The sequence below is a fragment of the Lissotriton vulgaris genome, chromosome 4_1 (assembly GCF_964263255.1).
Source record: "Lissotriton vulgaris chromosome 4_1, aLisVul1.2, whole genome shotgun sequence".
Classification (NCBI taxonomy): Eukaryota; Metazoa; Chordata; class Amphibia; order Caudata; family Salamandridae; genus Lissotriton; species Lissotriton vulgaris.
This window is the reverse complement of record NC_141691.1, coordinates 675,034,710-675,057,175: the sequence shown is the minus strand read 5'-3', so window position 1 is coordinate 675,057,175 and position 22,466 is coordinate 675,034,710. Positions and strand designations below refer to the sequence as shown.

General features: G+C 42.2%; 1 protein-coding gene across 1 annotated transcript in view; it reads left to right on the top strand.

Annotated features, from left to right (window-relative positions):
• The window catches only part of ANKRD12 (ankyrin repeat domain 12), a 429,381-nt gene that overhangs the window by 119,506 nt on the left and 287,409 nt on the right, over positions 1-22,466 (top strand). Inside the window, exons 3-4 of the mRNA XM_086964948.1 lie at positions 3,747-3,894; positions 5,113-5,181. Of these exons, the coding sequence (XP_086821074.1) occupies positions 3,747-3,894; positions 5,113-5,181 (217 nt within the window). The remainder of the gene's footprint in view (positions 1-3,746; positions 3,895-5,112; positions 5,182-22,466) is intronic.

The following is a 22,466-nucleotide window of genomic DNA, read 5'->3' as shown; positions in this document are numbered from 1 at the left end:
AATTCCTAGAATACGTCCAGAATGACAATCATTTTGTAAGGGCCACTACTGTGCCAGCAGTGGACACAATTACGGAGGAGATTAACCTTCTGTGATGGGAAGCAACAAATATTTTGGTAGTCCTTGACTCCAGGCATAGCCTCCAGAGAGTAACACAGTTTATCAGAGAGAGATGCAATGCTAAACACACACACTGACAGACTCCTAAATCTGTGCACATGCTAGCCCACACAAACATGCATGCCATTGGTCCTCGAAAGTCTATCTTGTCACCTGCTCTCCTCTGCTCCTGGGCTGATCGTGACCCCAACTCATACTTTCTTGCTCCTTTTGGCCCACACTAAGGTGACTTTACTCTGGCTTCATTTTTGGCTATTTCTGGCACTCTAATTTCCTGTACCATTGTTCACTGGTGTTACCAACATGTACAATCTCCTTATCACTTAACTAGATTGACAGTGGGTACATATGGCCCCATTGCCAACCCTCTGTGTGTTTGTCTTATAGCAGGGGGTTCTTTCGTTGGTTTGGCTAAATGCCACTTTAAGGGCCTTGAGATGAGCAATGCTGTATTTCTCAAGGTGCATAAATAAACTGAATAATGTCGTAGACTGAGCTTTAGATAGGAAATATACCTCAAATTTGTTAGTGAGTTAACAGAAGCTCCTGAGCCGCTCATTGGAGACTCATGGGTTAGACCGTATTATACGTTGTAGCAACCAGAATGTTTTGATCCCATTGTTTTGTTTCTTACTGTGTATCAGAGAGGTAATTTCTGCTTACACAAGAACTTTTAATGCTATCTTCACAGATGTACAGTCTTTAAAAAAACAGAGAAAAGGCAAAGTGGAGTCTTTTTTAATTGTCCATAACACATTCAGTTATATTGCAATTTGAATTATATTTTTAGAAGACCTCCAACCCGTTATTGGCCTTTTTAATATGAAAATTAAACCACTAATACAGCTTTAAGAGAAGTGCAGATGAGCTCAATTGTCCCCAGACCCAGCTGTCTCATTTCCTTCAGACCTCTCTTGGACTTATGTTTAGCCAGTGTTCATAAGCATCTTTGCTACCCTCTACTTCTCCATGTGTCCCTGTTTGTTTTACTCCCCTTCTGCTTAGAGGATTAGCTATCTGTTCCATTCTGGCATTCCGAGTAAAACTAACAATTACATTATGGAGAAAGCAAATGTATTGATTATTCTACTCTTCATCTTGGGTATTTTAATTCAATTCATAGATTCGTGGGAAAAATGCATGTAAAATGTGATTAAACTCCTGATCACTCTCAAAAGAAACCTAATCTTAACTGTCACTGCAGTGCATTCTGTGGATGGGAGCACCTGCATGCATTAATCGAACACGGAAAATTCCTACTTCAGTCTGACCTCTTCCTATCTGTTCCAAGAAATCAGGGCATTTAAAACAGATTTTTGTTGGGATTCCTTTTCCACTTTGATAGCCAAGCAGCTCCTAGGCCTGACCTCTCCCTATCTGTTCCCAAAAATCAGGACATTTAAATCCGGTATATTTAGGATTTTTTTATGTGTACTTTCCTTTTCCAGTTTGATAGCTAAGCAGTTGCTAGGTCTTTTCCTTTTCCTCCAACAGCGAATACAGATTTCCTTTGGTTGCAGATATCTGGCGTCAGTCATTACTCGTAAGAGGGCTCCAGCGTTTACATGAATGTCATTACTGCTGAGACCAAAGTCACTTGCATGCCAGGTCCTCCATTACTATTGAAAGTTATAGCATGTAAGATACTAGGCAGCACAAAAAGTTGTGATTGGGAAACAATGGGCTAAAAGAAGTAGTAGAAATAGAAACCAAAGCAAAAAATAGGAAAGGCAAAAACCAATGAAAATTAAGAGAAGCACTTGTGCCATTCAGTTTGCCACTGCACGAGATATCTAATGAGAACATGATACCCAATAATATCTTGAATGGATAGATCTGAGTTCTGACAGAGCATGGATGGAGAAGGCAACTTAATGTAATATATATTGTTTGTCTTTACCATCAAGGTGACAATTGTCAGGCGATATAATAAGAGAAATGCAGAGAAAGGATTGATGGTGTACGCTCAAAGCTTGGGCATAGGCTTAAAGCACAAATATCTAGGCTTTCAATTAGTGCTAAGCAAAAATTGGATGACCTTTACTTATTTTACAGACACCCCGTGTTTCGTTTTAAACTTGAACAGAATGCACAAAAACAAGTTTAGCGAGAAAATTCTTTATTCTCGGGCAAGAATTTATGTTCAATGATTGCTGGTTTGTTCACCCCAATTTCTCTGGGAACCTTGGATGGGTAACATCGGCGGTAGGCTCCAATGTCAAACCAGTATTAACAAAGTCATCAGGTATTTCTGTTTCAAGCTAGTGCTATGATGTTTTTGTTGTTGATTGAAAGCATATACAACAGAGGACAACGTGCCACTGCCAAAACATAGCAGATATATTGTTGTAGAATAATAAATAATCATTGCATACGATTTTAAAAGAACAGTAAGGGTGCTTTTTCGTAGGCAGACATATTTAAAATAGTTATAAAAACCCTGAGTACTTTTACAACGTATTACAGGAAAAGACGATGCTGTATCATAAGATCTTTACTTATGGTCATAAACATTAAATATTCCTTCCTGCATGCAGTGATGTCAAAACACTTCATTTCCAGTCTTACAATACTTAGTTTACAGGAGGTGAAAACTGTTGCTACCCAATTGCAGGCAAAACGTCTATGGCCTTAAGAGGCTAGAAGATTTCTAAATCTTTTTTAAAAAAACAAATCCGAGCATATCCACATGCTACCACAAAAGCAGATCCTAAAAAATAGATCAAAGAAAATACACAAAGAAAAAAAATAACTTGATTGGCCAGATGTACAGAGAACTGAAAATAAACACTGTTCCCTTAGGATGTAGCAGCTTCCATCTCCCAGCATGACAGTGTCCTGGTAGTTCCCATGGAAGTGTTTTGGGAACCATGAACAGGCGAGAATCTTCTACATCTGTATCTTCACTGAAGATTCCTACAATGCATAACTAGAATTTCAACTAAGTATCATTGCTTCTTATTAGTGCAAATGCCCTATTGGATTTTAGAATTACTATAAAATAAGCACACTTAAAACAAAGAAGCATGACAAAAGAAAATAAGATAAAGAATCGAAAGAAAAAGCATTGGCAAAGTAAACTACTGGTCCAACAGCTCTGGTAGTGAAGCAAACTTTTTGAGCGGGTTTACACGTGTGGTTAGACCACATGCCCACCATTGCCCCATCCTGTTTGGTGGAGAGTGAAAACAAATGTGAATGACAGTTGAATAGAGCAGTGAATGAAGATGGCAGAATCAACGCCACTGTATTTCTATTGATATTTATGTTTTTCTTGATTAAATGAAACTGGTAAAACAGCTAAATAGTTTTCTAAGTCAGACCCAAAAATAATAGGGATGAGCTACTAAATTACTTCCATGAAATGTGGCGCACTTTGTAGATGTTTATTAACATTCTGCTGTTTATATTGCATTCCCTGTTAATAAAAAAAACCCTGTTTTATTTTCAATGCTGCCGATTTGCATTGTTTTAAAGCTGTTGTTTGATTTGCTGTAATCACCAGGAATGGGGAGATGCGGTAAAAAGTGCCTCCTTTAGATAGCCCATTTAAAGATTAATATAAACCTTGCAAACATTCTTTGGGAATCTTACCATATTATGGCTGTTTTTTTTTTTTTAATTAGAGCAAGGAAAAGATTACAACTTATAGTCGGACTCCAAAAATTGATCGGAGCGATGTTGGAAAGGATATGAAGGATGGGTGTTCTCTGAAACGTAAACTTCCTTTTACCATTAGTCCTTCCAGAAATGAAGACCCGGAGTCAGACACAGGTAGCAACAGATTGTTTTACTAAAAAAGTATGTCTGCCATATGTGATGTCACATCTTTGGTCTTTATTTTCTGTACTACTGGCTGTATTGTTTGCTTTTCATTATGTGACTGGTATTTTACTCGTGACTGTTGTGAATTGTAAAATTTGAGTGGTGTACCTGATGTGAGCATTCTACTACTGATAGGCTGATTGGTTGCACAGCAGGTGTGCTTGAAATTTTACTGATGTTAAGGAACAATTTAGAATGAGTGGTCCTCTGATCACCCAGAAGTAAAAACAAAGGCCCATATTCTATTTCTAATAAATGCTAATCTCTCTTGATTTTGGATTGGTTTTACACTGTGCAGAAGCTATTTAGATGGGTGCATGAACACTTTTATTAAACACTTTTGTTTAGTAAAGTATTAACCACCAAAATCTGTCTATGCATTTTAATGGCTGTCAGTAATTTTGCTAGAATAAACTTTGGTAATGTATATTTTATACGATTACTTTTTTATAACTGATAAAAACAAACTTTAAAGAAAAGTGTTCATGTAGAGATAAAGTTCTTTGAACTCTCAACTCACTTTACCAAAGTTATTTATATTAACTTTGTGGAATAATTTAGCAATTTATACTTTCATTAAAAAAACAAATGACAGCAACTATACTGCAAAGAACCTGATGCATGCGTGTTGCCTTTTCATATATTAGCATACACATTCATTGCCAAATTTTAATATTGTCAGTACTATTTACGATTGCTTAAGAAAATGTTTGTAACTAAAAAATTGAATATACACACGTAGGCTGCAATTTAATGGCCATGTACTCTTTGTGGCTGCTATAACTTTGCAGCTTTTAATTTAATAGAAAACAGAAATGTAGTAAACATGCTTCTTCCCTCCTTTGCCTGCATGATATATATATTAGTTGCTAACCATGTTTTTGTGCGAGAACTGGCTAATGATGATATGGATGAATCATAATTTTGCAATTTATGTTTACAAGTAAAGTATTAACCACCAAAATCTGTCTATGCGGACCAGCTTGAACAATTTGTCCGTTTTTCAAGTAAAGAAAGACTACTTTTTTCAAGAAAATGTCTTCTTGACTCCTGTTTGGAATCCCACTTGCTAACAGTCATCGTAGTGACGTTAAACAGTACTGTGTACTTCGCTTTATTTCCTTCTGTTTTCTTCCCCACTCTGTTTCTCTTCTTAACTGTTATTAGATTCTGATCCAGGAAACACAAGTGAAAATTGGGGAGAAAGGTTAATTCCGTCTTACAGCACATATTCAGGTAAAATTTATAAACTTCGGTCGAGTACACTGGCAATGTAAATTTTCTTTATTGCTATTAAATATTGTTTTTGTTTGTATATGTGTTTCGTATTTGGTCGTTGTCAACTTGCATATTCGTCATGAAATGAACTTCTGCTTTAACATATGAATAACCTCTGATCAGTTGAGAACCTATTTTTTTATATACTATTAAATCAGACTGTAGTTTGATCAAATCAACGGGAATGAGTCACAAAGATATCACCAATCACACAAGTGTTAATATAAATCAGGAAGTAAATGAGAGTGTAATAGACATGGGAACATATGTATTTTAGCCAAATTGGTGACTTCATACTTATATGAGTAATCTGCATGAGAAAAGTTTGTTATGCTTGCTTTCGCTGACAAATTGACAGTTTTTATTTTGCCCTGACAATATAGGGTACATTTATTTGAATTATAATGTGTAAACATGGACCGGTGTTCCAAAATGCAGTACAGTGACTTTTGGAAGCCACATTTTTGTTGTCCTATGTGATAGCAGAATGCCTGAATGCTGAACTCTTCCTTTATTTGTTATTTTCGAACTTAAAAATGTGTTTTGCTGCTTATTATGCCCTACGTAGTGCCATATGCTGACTGAATGTCGACTCTACTAGCAGCTATCACATTGTACCTGATTTCTGTTGACAGGGAGCCTTAGAAAGGAATGACTCTTCCGAATACAATTATAGGAAAGATCTGCTTTCTTCTACCCCTAGGACCCACAATGACTGTGGCTAGTAAACCCTCTCATGAAGTGAGCCCTAGGATTCTAGAGACTGTATTACCGCCTTGTATAATGGCCAACTCTTCTAGGTTTGCACAACAGCTGGAGATGGTAATCAAGGTTGAAAGATAACCATAGCAAGTGAGGATATCCAAAAAGAACATGCACATCAACTAGTGATAATGCAGCTAGGAGCGGTGGTATACCACCATGTGATTGAGTTTGTGCCACGAGGAGCAATTGTTCTCCCAAAGTTCCTCAATCTTAAAGAGCTTATTCCTTAAAAATCTACACTGGCTGCTCCATCTAGATTGTCTCAGTTAGATGACATTATTGCCTTCTCTGATGTCTTGATTAGAGATGCACCTAAGTTGAATATTCCTTCTCTAATTGTATTATTTTTAAAATGTTCTTGAAAGGATTTCAGCATATATATATAGCATGTGATCTCCTAGATCCTAGCAAATGATACACAGAAAAAGAGGATAACGGAACTGCAGCGAATATCTCAAACTGGATATGGATGACCCTAGCAAATGCCAGGATTTGTTGGCAGTTTTGAACGTGGGGGTACAGAGTGAAGAGAAATGTTCCACTTGATATATGTATGAAACAGTCACCAAATGTATTTATAGTACTTCAACTTTTATGTTTAGTGTGGCTGACAATTTCTACAAGTTGAATTTAACTTAGTCAGCATCATCTGTCATATAATATTTTTTAGACCATTCATCATCATCCTTCAAGTCCTTTCATACTGTCAGTTGTAGGTTTTTCTTCAAATTCTCATTTGTTCATGGATTGCAGGCCACTGGAACCAGTTCCACCATTCCTGAAGTCTTTCACAACCAGCCTAGTGTTATCAACAGTATACAGGGCCTACCTCCTTTCACTCTCATCTGCCACTCTAAGCAAATAAACTGGCTCAATAAGGTGCAGAGTATCTGTAGCCTCGGTCACTTCTTGGAGGTGGTGCTACCATATCAGAGAAACGATTAGTTTACTCATATGTGGACCACTGGCTACTGAAGCCAGAAGGAAGACAAATGCTTGCTCGGTTTAAAAAAAAATATAAGTGCCTTTATATGCAAAGGTTGGGTGACACCTCAGTAAGTTCTTCATTGTAAAACATATACTGTTTTGGAGCAATGCTGGGCAAATGGTAAGCAAATATCTATAGTCCAAAACGAGATGACTACTAATCTGCTGGAAATATGATCTGTAGAAAAATCTTACTAATGCTTGGCAGATTCACATTAATGGCAGTATGCATCAATCAATCATGCGTTAATCAAGGATTAACATGGGATTTGAAATAAGTGAAATAGGTGATTGTGTAACTTAGAAAACAATTTGATGCTATTGATTGCAGCTTTGAAATCAATACCTTGTGGCTAAAGAAAGAAAGAGTGATAAAAGGAGTGATATTCAACTAGACCCTTAAAACCTAGAGGATCGTCTGATATTTTCATAGTAAATTCTGCAGATCACTTCAGAGACCGTCCGGTTCAAGTCACTTGATTCCACAAAAAACATCGTATCACATGAACGTGCTGGAGTGGCAGTCAGCATGACTTTCACTAAAATCCCTTGGTACAAACAGACAATGCAATTGAAATTTGCCACCAGACTAGCAAAGACTTAGAATGTTGGCAATATTTTTAAAAGACGTCCGTCCTCTTGCTTATGACTTCTTGTCTGAAACTTAACCCTCCCAACATCCCTTGTATTGGGAACTAAGAACTAATAGGAGGGTGTTCAGAGCAGAATAGTGTCAGAAAGCCACTAGTGGGTCAACTGCGACACTGTCAGAAATACTTTCCATTTATTGAGGATTTTATGACTGCAGTGCAAGATTAAAAGAATAAAGGGATGACAGTAGAAGATGGTGAAAATAAAACTAGTGAGCCACCGCAAAGGTAGTTTTATTTCAGTTCCCCTCCACCTCCTGCATTCGTGAGGTGGAGTATGATTTCCTTTAAGTAGTCCAAACAGACAAACGTTCTTGTCCCATGATATAACCTATTCGAATTTCCAGTTGATCGACGAGCAAGCTTAGGGAAGGCCAGACTGAGCAGAAAAGTCTTTCAGGTTTCTACTGATCTTGTGCTGGTCTTGCTGTTTATTGGTTGAGGTCAGGCTGTTACAGATTTTGGATCACTTGTTCCATAATAGTTTCCCACTGTAAAAGTTCCTGTTGGAAGACTCCACATTGATACTGTTATCTTATGCCAATCTTGGGTTGCAAGATGGTTTGTAGTTCTGGAACTGAAGACCAGTATACACTGCGGTTAATAATGCAAGGCATCTTGAACGTTGCCTTGTGATTTAGTGGCAGCCAGTGCAATGCTCAATAGTCAGAGTTATGTATTTTATCTTTTTCATCGCTAGGGTTAGCCTTGCAGATCGATTTTTTTTTTTTACCATCTATAGTGGATGCATTGTAAACTCTTATACTTGAAACCTATGAGCATACTATTAAAACAATTGATTTACGACAGTGTTGGTGAGCGTATGAGGTCTGCAATGTGATGAAATTGCGAAAATGGCATGACTTTGCTGAATATATAAATGTGTGTGCTTTGTGTCAAAGCATTTGCTTGTAGAGTATAGGGTATGAGACATCATTTGGGTTTCTTGCTTCCAGAGCTGAAGTAATGACATCACTCGTCCTTAAGAGCCACTGTAAATGTAACTGCTATTGGTTTAGTATGTCAAAGAGTAGGGCACAAAATGTCTGTTTTTACCACAGTTTTCACACAAATGACTCCTACTCTGTCTATCATCAGCATTGGTTCGAAATTTCATTTGAGGTATGGGAGAGCGTGTGGCTGCAAAGAGAATCACCCGCCTATACCGTCTACTAGAGCCCCCACCTGTGGACTCTAAAACATGGATCACCCTTTGGTGGGAAGGATAGTCAGGTGATTTTTGAGAGACTCCTCCTGGTCACATATTTAAACACAGGCTATGTTTTCCTCCATATGATCAATGTACAAGGAAAATAGTTATAAAATGAATATGAGATGTTATCTGATATCGGTTTGTCTGGCAGCTGTATATGGATTGCCTCCAGACTGTTGGCATTGTCAGATTGAGAGGGGCACGATGGTGCATATGTGGTGGCCTTGTTCGCAGCCCAATCATTTTAAAAAGCTGTAATATTGCTAATAAAGGAATTAATAGGTTTTGGTCTACAATTGGACACCACCACTTAAGTGCTGGGGGGGCGGGCAGAGGAGAACACTCTGATTACCCTCTAACAACAGCTAGAAGGAAGCTTGTTACCTAGCTTTGTCGGCGCAAACACCCCCATTGATTCAGATATGGTGGTATAAAGAATGGTCCCTAAATATACTTGAAAAATTTACAGCTGTGGTTGGAGATAGGTCACCAGATTAAAAAAATAAGGACCCCATTCCATACCTATATGAAACGCCAAGAGAAGATTGGTTTGGGTCCTGGTCACAACCCTAAATTCTACTGACTACAGGTCTCTGTGATCTAATTTTCTCAGAAACCTGTAACGAGGGAACTATTGAAACACTACTCCAATGATATGAACACTTACCTTTTCCACTACAACAAGGCTGCCTATCACAGACCGCTAATAAATGAACAAATGTCATCTCTGAATCTGTAGAACTATCCTTGCATTGAATATTACTAGACTAAGCAAATGGATAGCCAACACTTCCTATACCAGATGTAAGCCTTACAAACAGCAGTGTAGGTCTCCAATGTCTGATCTACTCTATCAACACCACCCATGTCCTTGTTGTAGTCTAAATTGCACACAGGTTTGCTCATTTCAGCAACCTTACTCCAAACAGTCACAGGTGAAGTACTTTCATCATGAATGGTACTCCGCATGTGGACATCTCTATTGTCCACAAATTACACAACTAAAAACTCATCACTACGCAAGGCACTGCACTGTCCCCTCTGAAGCTTTTTACATACAAGCTCTTTAAGGTGACCTTTACAATTAGAGCGGATTGTGCCACAAGCCACAATGTCCCTTAGAACAATATCTAAAGTGCAAACCAGTGTATAAGTTATCTGCGTTATTGCATTGTCAGCATTACGTCCATTATTTGTTTGCTGTAACACTTTTCGCCCTAAGTGGGATGGGTATGCCCAGACGTAGGTCCCTTGCTCACTGTGCCACTGGATTCATGCTAGCCTGGCCGATGAAGGGTGACATACCCTGAAACCGGTCCCAGGGTTGTTTCCCCTGCACAGAATAAAAGTCCCTGGTGGTTCTTGGTTGGATTCCTGCTCCACGATTACAGCTCTCAATGCAATTGTGGAGAAAGAGTTTGGATTTACTCTTTCCGACGAGACGAGCACTGGCTGGGGTCTGTATTCACAGGATCTGCATTTGTCACGGACGTACCCGCCCGCCTAACAACTCTCTTACCCGACGATATTTTCACAGCTACCCTGTTACCCGCACTCCGGGTTGGAATTATCACCGGAATTTCAATACCACTTCCACGCCTCCCAAGCCCTGAAGAGTCACAAGCACTGACCTGTTGACGAAACACGTGTCGGCTGGCATTGTTTTTCCTACGAACATCTTCACATAAAAACCTATAAGAAAACCACTGGTGTCGACTATATCATATTTACAAATTTGGTATCAACTGTTGATCATAATATGTGTGCCCAGGTCTTTGTTCAAACTGTGGCAAGTGTTTATGCAAAATCTGTTTGGGTAGAATCTGTTTTTTCTGTTGAAGTCCAGTTTATTTCCCTTTTTTTGGGAAGAGGATTTTGCTAATCAAATGTAGTATCCATGGAGCTCAGTAAGGGTCCTGTGGTATACAAATATTTGTATTCATAGTTTTCTTTTCTGGACATTTTACACTATATTAATGCATGATCAGGTGTCCTCCGTCGAAAACCCAGAATTCCTTTAATAGACACCCATATAATATGAACCTAGTGTTTTCTTTCACTTCCAGAGTGAAGTAGTGATCCAAAGCCTGAGCTGTACTGTCTGTGCTTCAAGGCAGAGTAAAGCTTCTTTTTATTCAAAATCTGTTTATTTGAGTTTAACACTGTCACAGACGAGCATCACTCCCAATGCATGAAGTCTGATCAGATACAGGATAAGAGCCAGAGGTTACAGAGAGCTAATAGTAGTGTCATTTTCATCACAAGTTTCAAGGCTCTACAAAAACAAATCCCCATATTAATAGTGTACATCAAAGGCTGTCATGCACAAATCGTTAACATCTTATGAATCACCCACCCTAGTGGGGGGGTGAGGTTTATGAAGAATCTTTAAAGAAATTCTAACAAAACAGTAATGGAACAAAACAGAATGGTGGTGTCAGGGTGCCAGAAATAGAATATGTGTATAGTGGGAGGGTTAGGTGTTCGATTTCTCTGCGATGCTATCGAGGTAGCGCTCGCATGCGGCTGTGTACTCAGGTCTCTAGTTAAGGAACAGGTTAGGGGCTCTTAGCCGTGGAGAGAATGCGGTGAGCAGGCCTTGTGAGAGGTAACCCCACAAGCGGTGACCACCAACCCAATACGGAAGAACACGGCCTTGCCATGGACAGAACTCCCCAACCTCCGCCCCATCTCTCTCTTACCTTTTTTAAGTAAATTGGCCGAGAAGCATGTAAACATCCATGTTTTCAGGTTCATAGAGGCGACAGGGGGCCTGGACCCATCACAATCTGGGTTCAGGCCCAACTACAGCACCGAATCGGCACTCCTCTCCGTGACTGACAACATCAAGATGTCGCAGGATAGAGGAGGATCAATGATTCTGGTGCTGTTAGACCTGTCGGCCGCCTTTGATACTGTGTCTCATGAGATTCTTCTCGGCCGATTGCAGAGAGTGGGTATTGGAGGATTGGCACTGTCCTGGTTGGAGAGCTTTCTCTCCGGCCGCTCACAATCTGTTAGCATGGGACCCTATCGTTCCATCTCGAGGGTACTCACTAAGGGGGTGCCACAGGGCTCATGCCTAAGCCCCACATTATTTAATGTGTATGTGGCCCCCCTTGCAGAGATTGTGAGAAGGTTTGGGTTCACTCCAGTGTCATATGCTGATGACACCCAGCTGCTTTTCCCTTTCAACTATCTTACGCCCGATGTGAAGAACAATTTTGCCGAGGGCATGAGAGCAGTATCCAACTGGATGGCTACCAACTGCCTCCAGTGTAATGTCGGGAAGACCGAGGTAATGCTATTTGGGAAAGCTAGCATGCTCTGGTCTCTCGACTGGTGGCCTTTAGATCTTGGCCCTGTCCCATGCCCAAAGCCAACTGTTAAGAATTTGGGGGTGAAACTGGATCAGAACTTGAGCTTAAAGGAGCATGCTAACTATGTCACAGGAGCCTGTTTTAGAACAATTGGCCAGTTAAGGCGAATCTTCCCTTTGCTGCCTGACAACCACAGGAAGACTCTTGTACAGGCCCTGGTGATAAGCCGCCTAGACTACTGCAACGGCCTCCTCATATCAGCAAATGAGGAGGCGCTTAATCGTTTGCAGGTGGTCCAAAATACGGCGGCCAGACTAATTTTAAATGCTCCTGCAAGGACCCCGTCCAAACCCTTGTTAAGACATCTTCACTGGTTGCCCATACGACAACGTGTTACATTTAGAATCTGCTGCTTAGTGCACAAATGCCTTTATGGGCAAGGCCCTAGATATTTGGCACAAAAATTTCAGATATACAAACCTGAACGCCTATTACGTTCCAGCAACCAATGTCTACTGGAAATTCCTACTATAAAAAAAGTCAGACCAGGTGGACGTGCCCTATCATTTATAGGCCCAACCACGTGGAACAAACTTCCATCTGACCTAAGACACAACGACAACCATCTGTGCTTTAGGAAGGCCTTAAAAACTCTTTTGTTTCAGGTAGTATAACCCTCCCTGTGGTATTCCACAGAGACAACATATTCCAGCATTCTTGCGAGCAAAGCGCGGAGATACCTCATGGGTCGATTCTGGCGCGATATAAGCAATTAAATAAATTAATTAATTAATAAATATTGAAATTCCTTCCTGGTATCGTCCGCTATGTCCGCCATACGCTCGAGAGCTAGCACCCTCCACAGCCTCGCGTGCCACTGGGTCAGTGAGGGAGCTTCAGTCCGCTTCCGCGCCGCTGCCAGTGCCATTTTAGCAGCTCCCAAGCAAAGCCACATAACGGAGCGGTCACTCCATGTTTGGCGTTTTAAGAGGGGGTCTCGTATCCCCAGCAAGGTGTGTTCAAGAGTCTGAGGGATCGGGTATCCTAAGATATGTTTAATTTGGGAGAGGATCTCCTTTCAAAAGGGCTAGATTAGGGAACAATCCCACCATATGTGTCTAAAGTTTCCCAGAAGGCCACACCCACTCCAGCATCTGTCTGAGGTATTGGGGAAAATTGTTTGTAGTTTCTGAGGGTACAGATACCAGTCATACACAACCTTATAGTGCACTTCCCATAAGTACATTGACTGGTTACATTTTGAAATGTTGTTGTGTAGACTCACCTATTGTTTTCCCCCAAGTGTAGTGTCTGTTGAGGTGTCCCAGAAACATCTGTATCGTGGAGTGGTGCAAGAGCTGAGGGACTGAATAAGTGCATAGAGGAAGGAGATGCACCCCCAGGAGCCAACTCCAGATTGAGCGAATTTTTCAATGGGGAGCAAGTCTCTGGTGGCAGCCTGCCGCACCAAGGGTTGCATCAACCAGTGTTTGAGGTGTAAATATCCGAAATGTTCCTTATTGGGTAGGGCAAACTGCTGCTGACATTCCTGGAACGTGAGGAGCTCTCCCCTTTGAAATAGGTGAGAGATCGTGTGGCAGCCTCCCTCTTTCCAGGCCTCAAAATTGCTGATATCCATTCATGCGGTCATTACTCAAATTTGAAAAACACCTGTAGAAAATTTAAATAGTGTTAATTTTATATTGTGAATTAGTAGCTTTGATTCCTGTTCAATAAAAAGATGAACAGCGAGAGAAAAAAATATACAAAGCGTTGAGAATTCCATAGTAAATTGATTTTTGGGATTTTGTAAATATGGTTTTCGTGTTGTGACAAATTTGGACGTAGAAAATGTGGCAGACTCTTGATGTATCCAGCTCAAGTTCCTTCTTACAAAGTTCATACAGATTGGTCAAGCTGAAACAAAGTTATGCATGCTTATGATTAAAAAATAGGATTTCCCCTTTGAAGTCCTGTAGGAATTTAGTTCTCCCCTTCGGTCTACCATGTCCATGTGCATAAATCATGTAACAACTCTAGGGCAGTGAATCCCAAACTTTTTAGAATACCAAACTTTTGCTTCCCACCTACCTTTAAGGGACATGTTTTACCTAGAGCAGCACAAAAAAGGTTAATAAAAGTTCTTATCTTTCCATTTTTTGAAAACACTTTGTTGGGCTACTTGAATTGTTTTTTTTTCTTTTAGAACTGGCATTAGCCAAGACCTTTACTTATAATACTTACTTATAGAGGCTTTCAGCCAGCGCTCTTCTTACACTGATAAATTATTAGGTTATTCACATTTTCCTTCTGCCCACAACATCATGAGGCAGTCCATGTCATCTACTGACTGACTTCACTGTGAGTGACTGCATTCTGTCCTTTCACAAGGAGCACATACACAAACAAGTAATACTTGTCAGTGCCAGAGACTTTTGAGACCCAAAAATATTTTTTCTTTTATAGTGTGCAGCTGAACTACTATGAAGATGCTTTTGCTGATCCAGTATTCTGTTCATTATCCAGCTAGGGAGGAGGAATGGCTGCAATAAAGCACTTTTTTCGCTGCCCTGGCAGCTAATGAGCAAAACAGAGCTTGACATTAGTGTAGCAAAGCAATCTTGCTTATCCTCGGCTTTGTATTGAAGGTTGACAAGCCGCTGAAAGCTTGACCCAGGCTCGAGCATGAAGCCTGGCTCTGGCTGAACTCGAGGTCCCTTTAGAAACTGGAGTCCATAAGGAGCCGAGCTTTCACTGGCTTATGCTTGCTAGCCTTGCTCTAACCTCATGCACAAAGAGGTAAACACAAAGTATCAACATTTAAGGTAACCAGTTGTTGTTGAATGGTTGCACAGATTGATGCTGTGGTGGCGCTGAGTGATGTGGTGGCGACGAGTGATGCTATTGCGTTCAGTGATGCTGTGGCGTTCAGTGATGCTGTGATAACGCATATTGATGTTGTGGTGCCCCTGAGTGATTCTGTGGTGGTGCTGAGTGATGCTGTGGTGATGCGATAGATAGAGTGAGTGCGGTAGATAAAGTGAGGGTGATAGATACATAGATAGATAGATAGATAGATAGATAGATAGATAGATAGATAGATAGAGTGATGGCGATATATAGAGTGAGTGCGATAGACAGATAGAGTGAGGGCGATAGCTAGATAGAGTGAGGGCGATAAATAGAGGGCGTTCGATAGAGTGAGGGCGATAGAGTGAGGGCGATAGAGTGAGGGCCATAGAGTGAGGGCCATAGAGTGAGGGCCATAGAGTGAGGGCCATAGAGTGAGGGCCATAGAGTGAGGGCCATAGAGTGAGGGCCATAGAGTGAGGGCCATAGAGTGAGGGCCATAGAGTGAGGGCCATAGAGTGAGGGCCATAGAGTGAGGGCCATAGATGGATAGAGTGAGGGCCATAGATGGATAGAGTGAGGGCCATAGATGGATAGAGTGAGGGCCATAGAGTGAGGGCCATAGATGGATAGAGTGAGGGCGATAGATAGATAGCTGTTGCTTCCTGTACCTGTTGGGCGCACCCGCCCTGGACTTTGCGGATGCCTCACTTTTTCCTGGGACTGCTCCCCAGCCCCCAGGTTGAATCACCGGATCTTCGTCTAGCGGATCGTCGACTCTGATGCCCCCGTGGTCCTGCGCCTGTGCGCGCCCTGTGCAGACTTCTGTCCAACTTGGATTTGTTGGCTTCCCCTCTCCCTGTGACTCGACCAAATTCAGTCCTGCTCCCTGGTCTTTCTCTTGGGATTTTCGACTTTTCTGCACCCTGCCATTTTGGTGCTGGTCTCCGTCGTTTTCCCGCGACCCTGACCCGCCATCTTGTTTGACCTCAGTCCTTCCCTCCTGACTTCCTCCAATGACCCCTGAACGTTTATCTCTTTTCTTGCTGGACTGCCCTAACCTCCACTCATGTTCCCTTCTCTTCTCTCACACTCCTTCTCTTGTCCCCCTTTGCCTTTTCTCACCCCTACGATTTGCCTCTTTCTTTGTAATGATTGTGCAACAATTGTTTAATTTATTGTAACTTGTAATTCGTATTTGTACTATTGGCTCATCGCAACTCCTGTTGTTCCTCTGTAAAGCGCTCTGATACCTCCGGGTCTAGCCAGCGCTATATAAAACTAGATAAATAAATAAAAAAGATAAATAGATAGAGTGAGGGCAATAGATCGATAAAGTGAGGGCAATAGATCGATAAAGTGAGGGCGATAGATAGATAGAGTGAGGGCGATAGATAGATAAATATAGTGACCGCCGTAGTTTTATGTCAATACTAGAGCTTTCCTCATTACCCATCTATTTCATACATATTTAAATTACCCCAAATAAAGAAAATCTGAGTTGGCCAGCAACAAGATTCGAACTTGTGACCACTAGCCTGACCATAGATCACCACAGCAGGGCTTTTACCCACTGAGTTGCCTTGCAGGTTATTTCTTGTTTCTAAAATGTGTCAGCTGGTGAAGATAGCTCCAAGGAGTTAGTCATCTTCTTTCTACACAGATCAATTGCACATCCAACAGCTCTCAGTAGAAGTATGGTAGCACAGGTGGTTAATGCACTTGCTGCAAAGATCAGTGTATATAATAGGCGATTATTGTCCTCGCTGCCCAGCATTACCCATGACTTCCAGCTCGCGCGCAAGAATCCCAACAAAAGAGCAGAGTGGGTTCGTGAGTGAACTGCTGGCATAGGTGTCAGCAGGGCCATTAGAATTGTCAAACTTTTGTGACCTTTTCTGCAGAATCCTGGGTCTGCCGCTTTTGTCAGTTTATTTGCAGGTTAAGAAAATGTTTCTAGCCCAGATGGATCAAAAGTTACAAAACATATGGTGACACCACAGCAACATGTGTCGCTACATTTTTTAGTAACTTCTGACCCATCGAAAGCACTTTGCAAAGGTTGACTGGTCTGTTTTCTGTTTACTGATTACTAGATTTGGGTGTTATATCTTGTACGGATGAGGTGGAACTTTTGAGCCGACAGTGTTAAGTATAACAAGGGGAGACCTGATGACCCCTCAAATTCAAGCCTTTGTTATGGGCCCTGCTGGAGTCTGAAATAAGAAAGCCCCACCCCATCCCTCCTGCACGTTGTTGCAGATACAAAGCAGACAGCGTGCAGGCCAGCCGCTGCTGAATGTGTCCTGGTGTTTGAAAATAACACCAGGATCAGTGAGTTTGGGGGGGCGCTAGAGGGCGCACTAGCTGAATGGCCGCGCTTATGTGAGGCTCCAGCAGCCTGGTAGGAAGATCCTACAAATATCCTCTTTACCCTACACCGATCTGTCCCAAAATTTGATCGAGTGTTGAGCACCTTCTGGAGCACCTTCGGTGAAAATTTGAAGTCGCTACGACCTTCCACTCCCGACTTCGTGCAGGAGGAAGGTTGCACCGGGATTACAAACGGAGCCTGCAGTGCGACCGGCTGGGACAGGGCACTGCGCAACACCGAGGCTCACCACGAGGCGTGTGGGTCTCACTGAGGATACAGCTGTGGGAGGTCCCTGCTGCTGGTGGGTTTCTGCGGGACTGAGTGCGGCGCTTGCCCCCACAGGAAGCGACTTCACGCCGATCGTGATCTGAGGAAATATATGGCCTATGGTGCCCGGTCCCGCCGAGAGGAAGGGAGGCCAGAGCGGAGGTTCGCGCTACCGGTGGGCCTGGCCGCTGCCTACTGACTGACCCAGGACTGCGTCGGTAAGAGGAGACTGGGGCTGAAAGGGGAGCAACGGTTTAGCCCTCTGACCTGAGCCCCGTGCTACGGGGGACGGGGGCTGGGGACGGCACACACTAAAAGCAGCGCAGTGACAGGAACGTTTGACCCACGCGGCACGGCCGCTGAGACGACTGCAGAGAGCAGATATATGGTGATGGGCGCTTGAGCTGGGGATGTAGGCGGCCACTGCCAGCACAATATACAGCGGGCCCCCTAAGCAGCTGCGTGCACCTAACTGCCAAGACTGATTCAATGCATAGCTGAGATGGTGCTTTAGCCACGGGGGAGCCACGACTATGACTGCGGGTGAATGCACAGCAACGGACAGATATGACCTCGCTGTACGAAAACTGCGATCTACTGCAAGTGAGTGAGGCTGAGTGGTAATGAGGCCTGGGGGACCCTAGGCGAATTGATACATTGCTGGACATTGGGGTGCTGCGTGGGAGGAACGACACTGTACGGCGAGGATCCTGCGCTGGATTGCACAAGCGAATATACAGTGCTGACACGGAGAGACAGGCTGAGCTAGTGGGCACTGGAACCGACCTGTACATTGGAGTGTGAGGGTGCTGGTGGTACTGAAAGGTGGCCTGCACGTGGTTTGATCAGAGGCCCTCTTGTTATTACCTGGATTCCCAGTAAACTATTGGATATATAGCTTGCTGTGTGAAGTGGGCTCATGCATAAAGGACCCTCCCTTGGGAGAGAGGATCGTGCCAATCGGCTCTCACCAACGGCTACCAGCCCCTACAAAAGACTGGTCATGGGGAAACGGGATCAGTGAGTTCAGCACATTATACAGCGGAACCCAACTTTTTGGCAGGGTTGAACGAAGTTTATCCTGTGATGATAGTGGGTGGACCCCCGACTTGGTCATATGGAGGATAAGATGGTCGTCAGGCTTGATTGAAAAGACACAAGCCATGGTAGGCAATTACACAGCGAGAATGTGCTAAGTAAAAAAAGCTGAAAGGAAGTTAAATGTCTCCTTAAAAACTGTAAAATGTGCAGCTGCGAAGTACGAATAAATGCTATCGAAGAATGGGGTTTAATCTGATACGGAAAAGGGAATCGAAGTACAGTTGTGTAAGAGTAGTTGTAAAAATGTTTCACTAGATGGCGCCAACAACAAATCGATACAAGTTATTTTCGCGATTTCCAGAACAGAGTTCAATAAAAGAAGCTCGCAAAGTAAACAGTTTTTTTTAATGACGCGCACCTAAATGGCTAAAATGCATTAACGATAAATGTATGCATGACAAACCCCTCAGCACACATATCGTATATATTTCCGTCTCACAATAGTTTGACTATTATATTACAAAGACCAGAAAATAACGAAAAAGGCACAATACGTGTTTTTGCAGCGTGGCTGGTCAAAATCATTGTTTCGTAGCGCTCTGATAACAAGCCGGATGGGGTGGGGGGCGGGGGAGAAGGGGAGTGAGCGAGTGGGAGGGAAGCGCTGGCGAAGCGTCGTGATTCAAGAGCCTGGGCGGGGGAGCCAGCGAGTGGGAGGGGGGGAAGGAGCATATGGGGATGGGGTGTGAGTGAGGGGGAGCAGAAGCCTTTGATGTGGTGTGCGAGGCCAAGCGCGCGCTGGAGAAGAGTCATGCTTCAAGAGTTAACATCCATTGTGAGAAATCCGCGGATAAATCCGGTTGGTCAGCGAGTTTGTTCCCCTGCTATAGGGTCGAGCTTCTTAATCCCTTTGGGATTTAATAGCTCGACCTAAAAAGGAGAGACCGATACCCATTTAGTGCCTGATTTGTACTAAAATGATAACAGAAATTCCGGATTAATCTCGGCTTCTCCTCTTAACCAAATTGTTTGATCATAGGCACCTTTTAAATACGTGAGTTCAGAATACTAGCTGTGCAAAAACCTATTGTGTTTGATTTAATAGAATATATACTGTAGCTCTATTTATAAGAACCTGGGTCCACATAAGGGCCTCACAGTACAACTGTCTTGCATCTTAGTTCACTAAAGTCATTGTCTCCAGGATATGGTTGAGGGCAGGAATGGGTCTAAATTTAGGTTTAAAAACTACCACTTTTAATAAGAACTTCTTAGTGCAGTGCTATAATGTGATGTATTATTGTCAAAGCTTCCACATGTTAAAGAAATGACCTTTTTTATGTGTTGAAAAGACTTTAACTTATTTTACGTGATGGTTGTATGATTTAAATGAAAAACATTTGAAGGGCTCGGCTCGTGCACGGGCTTTCAGAGCCAAGCTTGTAGCATTGGTAGCACTGCTATATTCATGTACAGTTTGTGGATAAATCTACACACCTGAAAAATAAATATTTTCTCTTTTTATTTATTCACTAATTTTAGAAAATGCAGCCCCGTAAGAGTATGTTCATACAGCAAAATACATCTGAAAGATAGACATTTTCTTTTTTGTATGCATTTTTAAAAAGCAGTATTATCAGTAACAAAAAATATAAATTGTTCAGACTCTGTTTATAAATTAAATGTTACTTTTAGTAACCTTATTGTTTTTACTTAATGTTTCTATGTTAATCTGATTTACTTCATGCACATTGTTTATTGTTGTTTTCAGTAGGTATGTTATATAACCAGTAGAATTTCTATTGTTTTACCTTTTTGCATATAAAACGCAGTGCCCCAAAACAGTCAACATTCTGAAACTGTGCCCTGTAGCAACACCGTGACAGCATTTTATTTTGAAGTACCTGTAAAATTAGCAAAAAAAGATAAATACAAATGCTTCTTTCTAGTGCTTAAAGTACAATAAAATCCATAATTGATAGTTACATTGTGGCGCTCCCTCTCGCATGCCTCGTCACTGCATTGCTTGTTGCTTAGTTAGTGACACGATTTACTTGGGGTTGTCAAGTTAAAGGCACTCACTCGTGTGTTGCCATCACTATCTCAATTTTAATTGAGACTGATTACAAGAGCTGGGTGGGAAGAAGTAGCTGCTCCTTAGTTTTTAAGTAAGAGCTCACAATCCTATCTATTTAGTCAGTAAAAGATATAGAAAGCATCATAAAACGCTGTGTTTCATTCTTATTATTTGCGTCACCTACCCTATTTACACTGAAAGATGTGACAGTTATTTTTTTTAAGGTTCCCTAAAATTCCTAGTGGAAACTCCAGATGGCCAGTCACATTTTTTTCCTGTGGGTCTACTTCATAATTTGTTTTTGAGTGAGTTACTTCTTGTATGTTTTGGTGTCTAAAACATGTATTTGTTTCAATTGGTATGTTATTTAACTAGTACAGGATTTTTAAAAAATCTGTTGGGATATATAGTCCAGTGCCCAAACAAATCAACATTCCACAAGAAACCAATTTGAACTGGTCACCTAGTATTTGCACCAGAGTGGGAGCAATTACTTTTATATGGTTTCAATACATATTTTGCTATTTTCTTACTAGTATTCGTCTGTAGTTCTCGCCAGCCCATTAATGCCATGTATTGATTTATTCACCCATAACATCACTCACCAATTCATTCTTTATCAATGCGCTTAATTACACTCCTAATAATTCAGCTCTCCATGCACATGCTTATCCATCCACTTTCACTAATTCTTGCATTCACCAACTCACTATCCTGTACAACCACACATACAAAATCCCAGTCAAAAGAAAGCAGTTTAAATTGATTGCTCCATCATGTAGTCCTAGCTGGAAGTGCTTGTCCAGATTACACCATGGTGTCAATCAATCAGGGATTTATAGAGCACGCTACTCACCCGTGAGGGTCTCAAGGCGCGGGGGGGGGGGGCGAGGGAGGAGGAGGGTGGTTGAAGAGCCAGGTCTAGAGGTCCTTCCTGAACGTATGTTTGGTCGGGGAACGACTGATGTTGACAGGGAACTAGTTCCAGGTCTTGGCTGCGATGTAGGAGAAGACTCTACTACCTGTTCTATTTCTGCGGATGCGGGGGACCTCTGCCAGGGCGAGGTCGGCGGGGCGGAGGTTTTTCTTTTGTACGTGGAAGGATACTCTCTCGTTGAGGTATTTGGGTCCGATGTTGAGGGATTTGTAGGTGTGGGTGAGGAGCTTGAAGATGACCCTCTTCTCGGCGGGGAGCCAGTGGAGGTCTCGTAGGTGTTGAGTCATATGTTTGTGACGCGGTGTCCCGAGGACGAGTCTGGCTGCTGCGTTCTGGATGGTTTGGAGTTTGTGTAGAAGAGTTCTGTTGATTCCGTTGTATAGGGCATTGCCGTAGTACAATCTGCTGGTAATGAGAGCATGGGTGACGGTCCTACTGCAGTCAGGGGGGGATCCATTTGAAGGTCTTACGGAGGATGCGCAGGCAGTTGAAACTGGTGGGCTCGACGGCGTTGATCTGGCGGTTCATGGAGAGGGAGGAGTCGAGGATGATGCCAAGGTTTTGTGAATGGTCTGTAGGGGTGGGTGTGTTCTCGGGGGCGAGGGGCCACCAGGTGATGTCCCAGGTGGAGGTGCAGGGTCCGAGGATGAGGACCTCGGTCTTCAATGAGTTGAGCTTCAAGCAGCTGTCTTTCATCCAGGCTCCACGTTCTTCATTCCTTCCTGGAAGCAGAGTCTGGTGTCTTCGGGATTCTTCATGAGT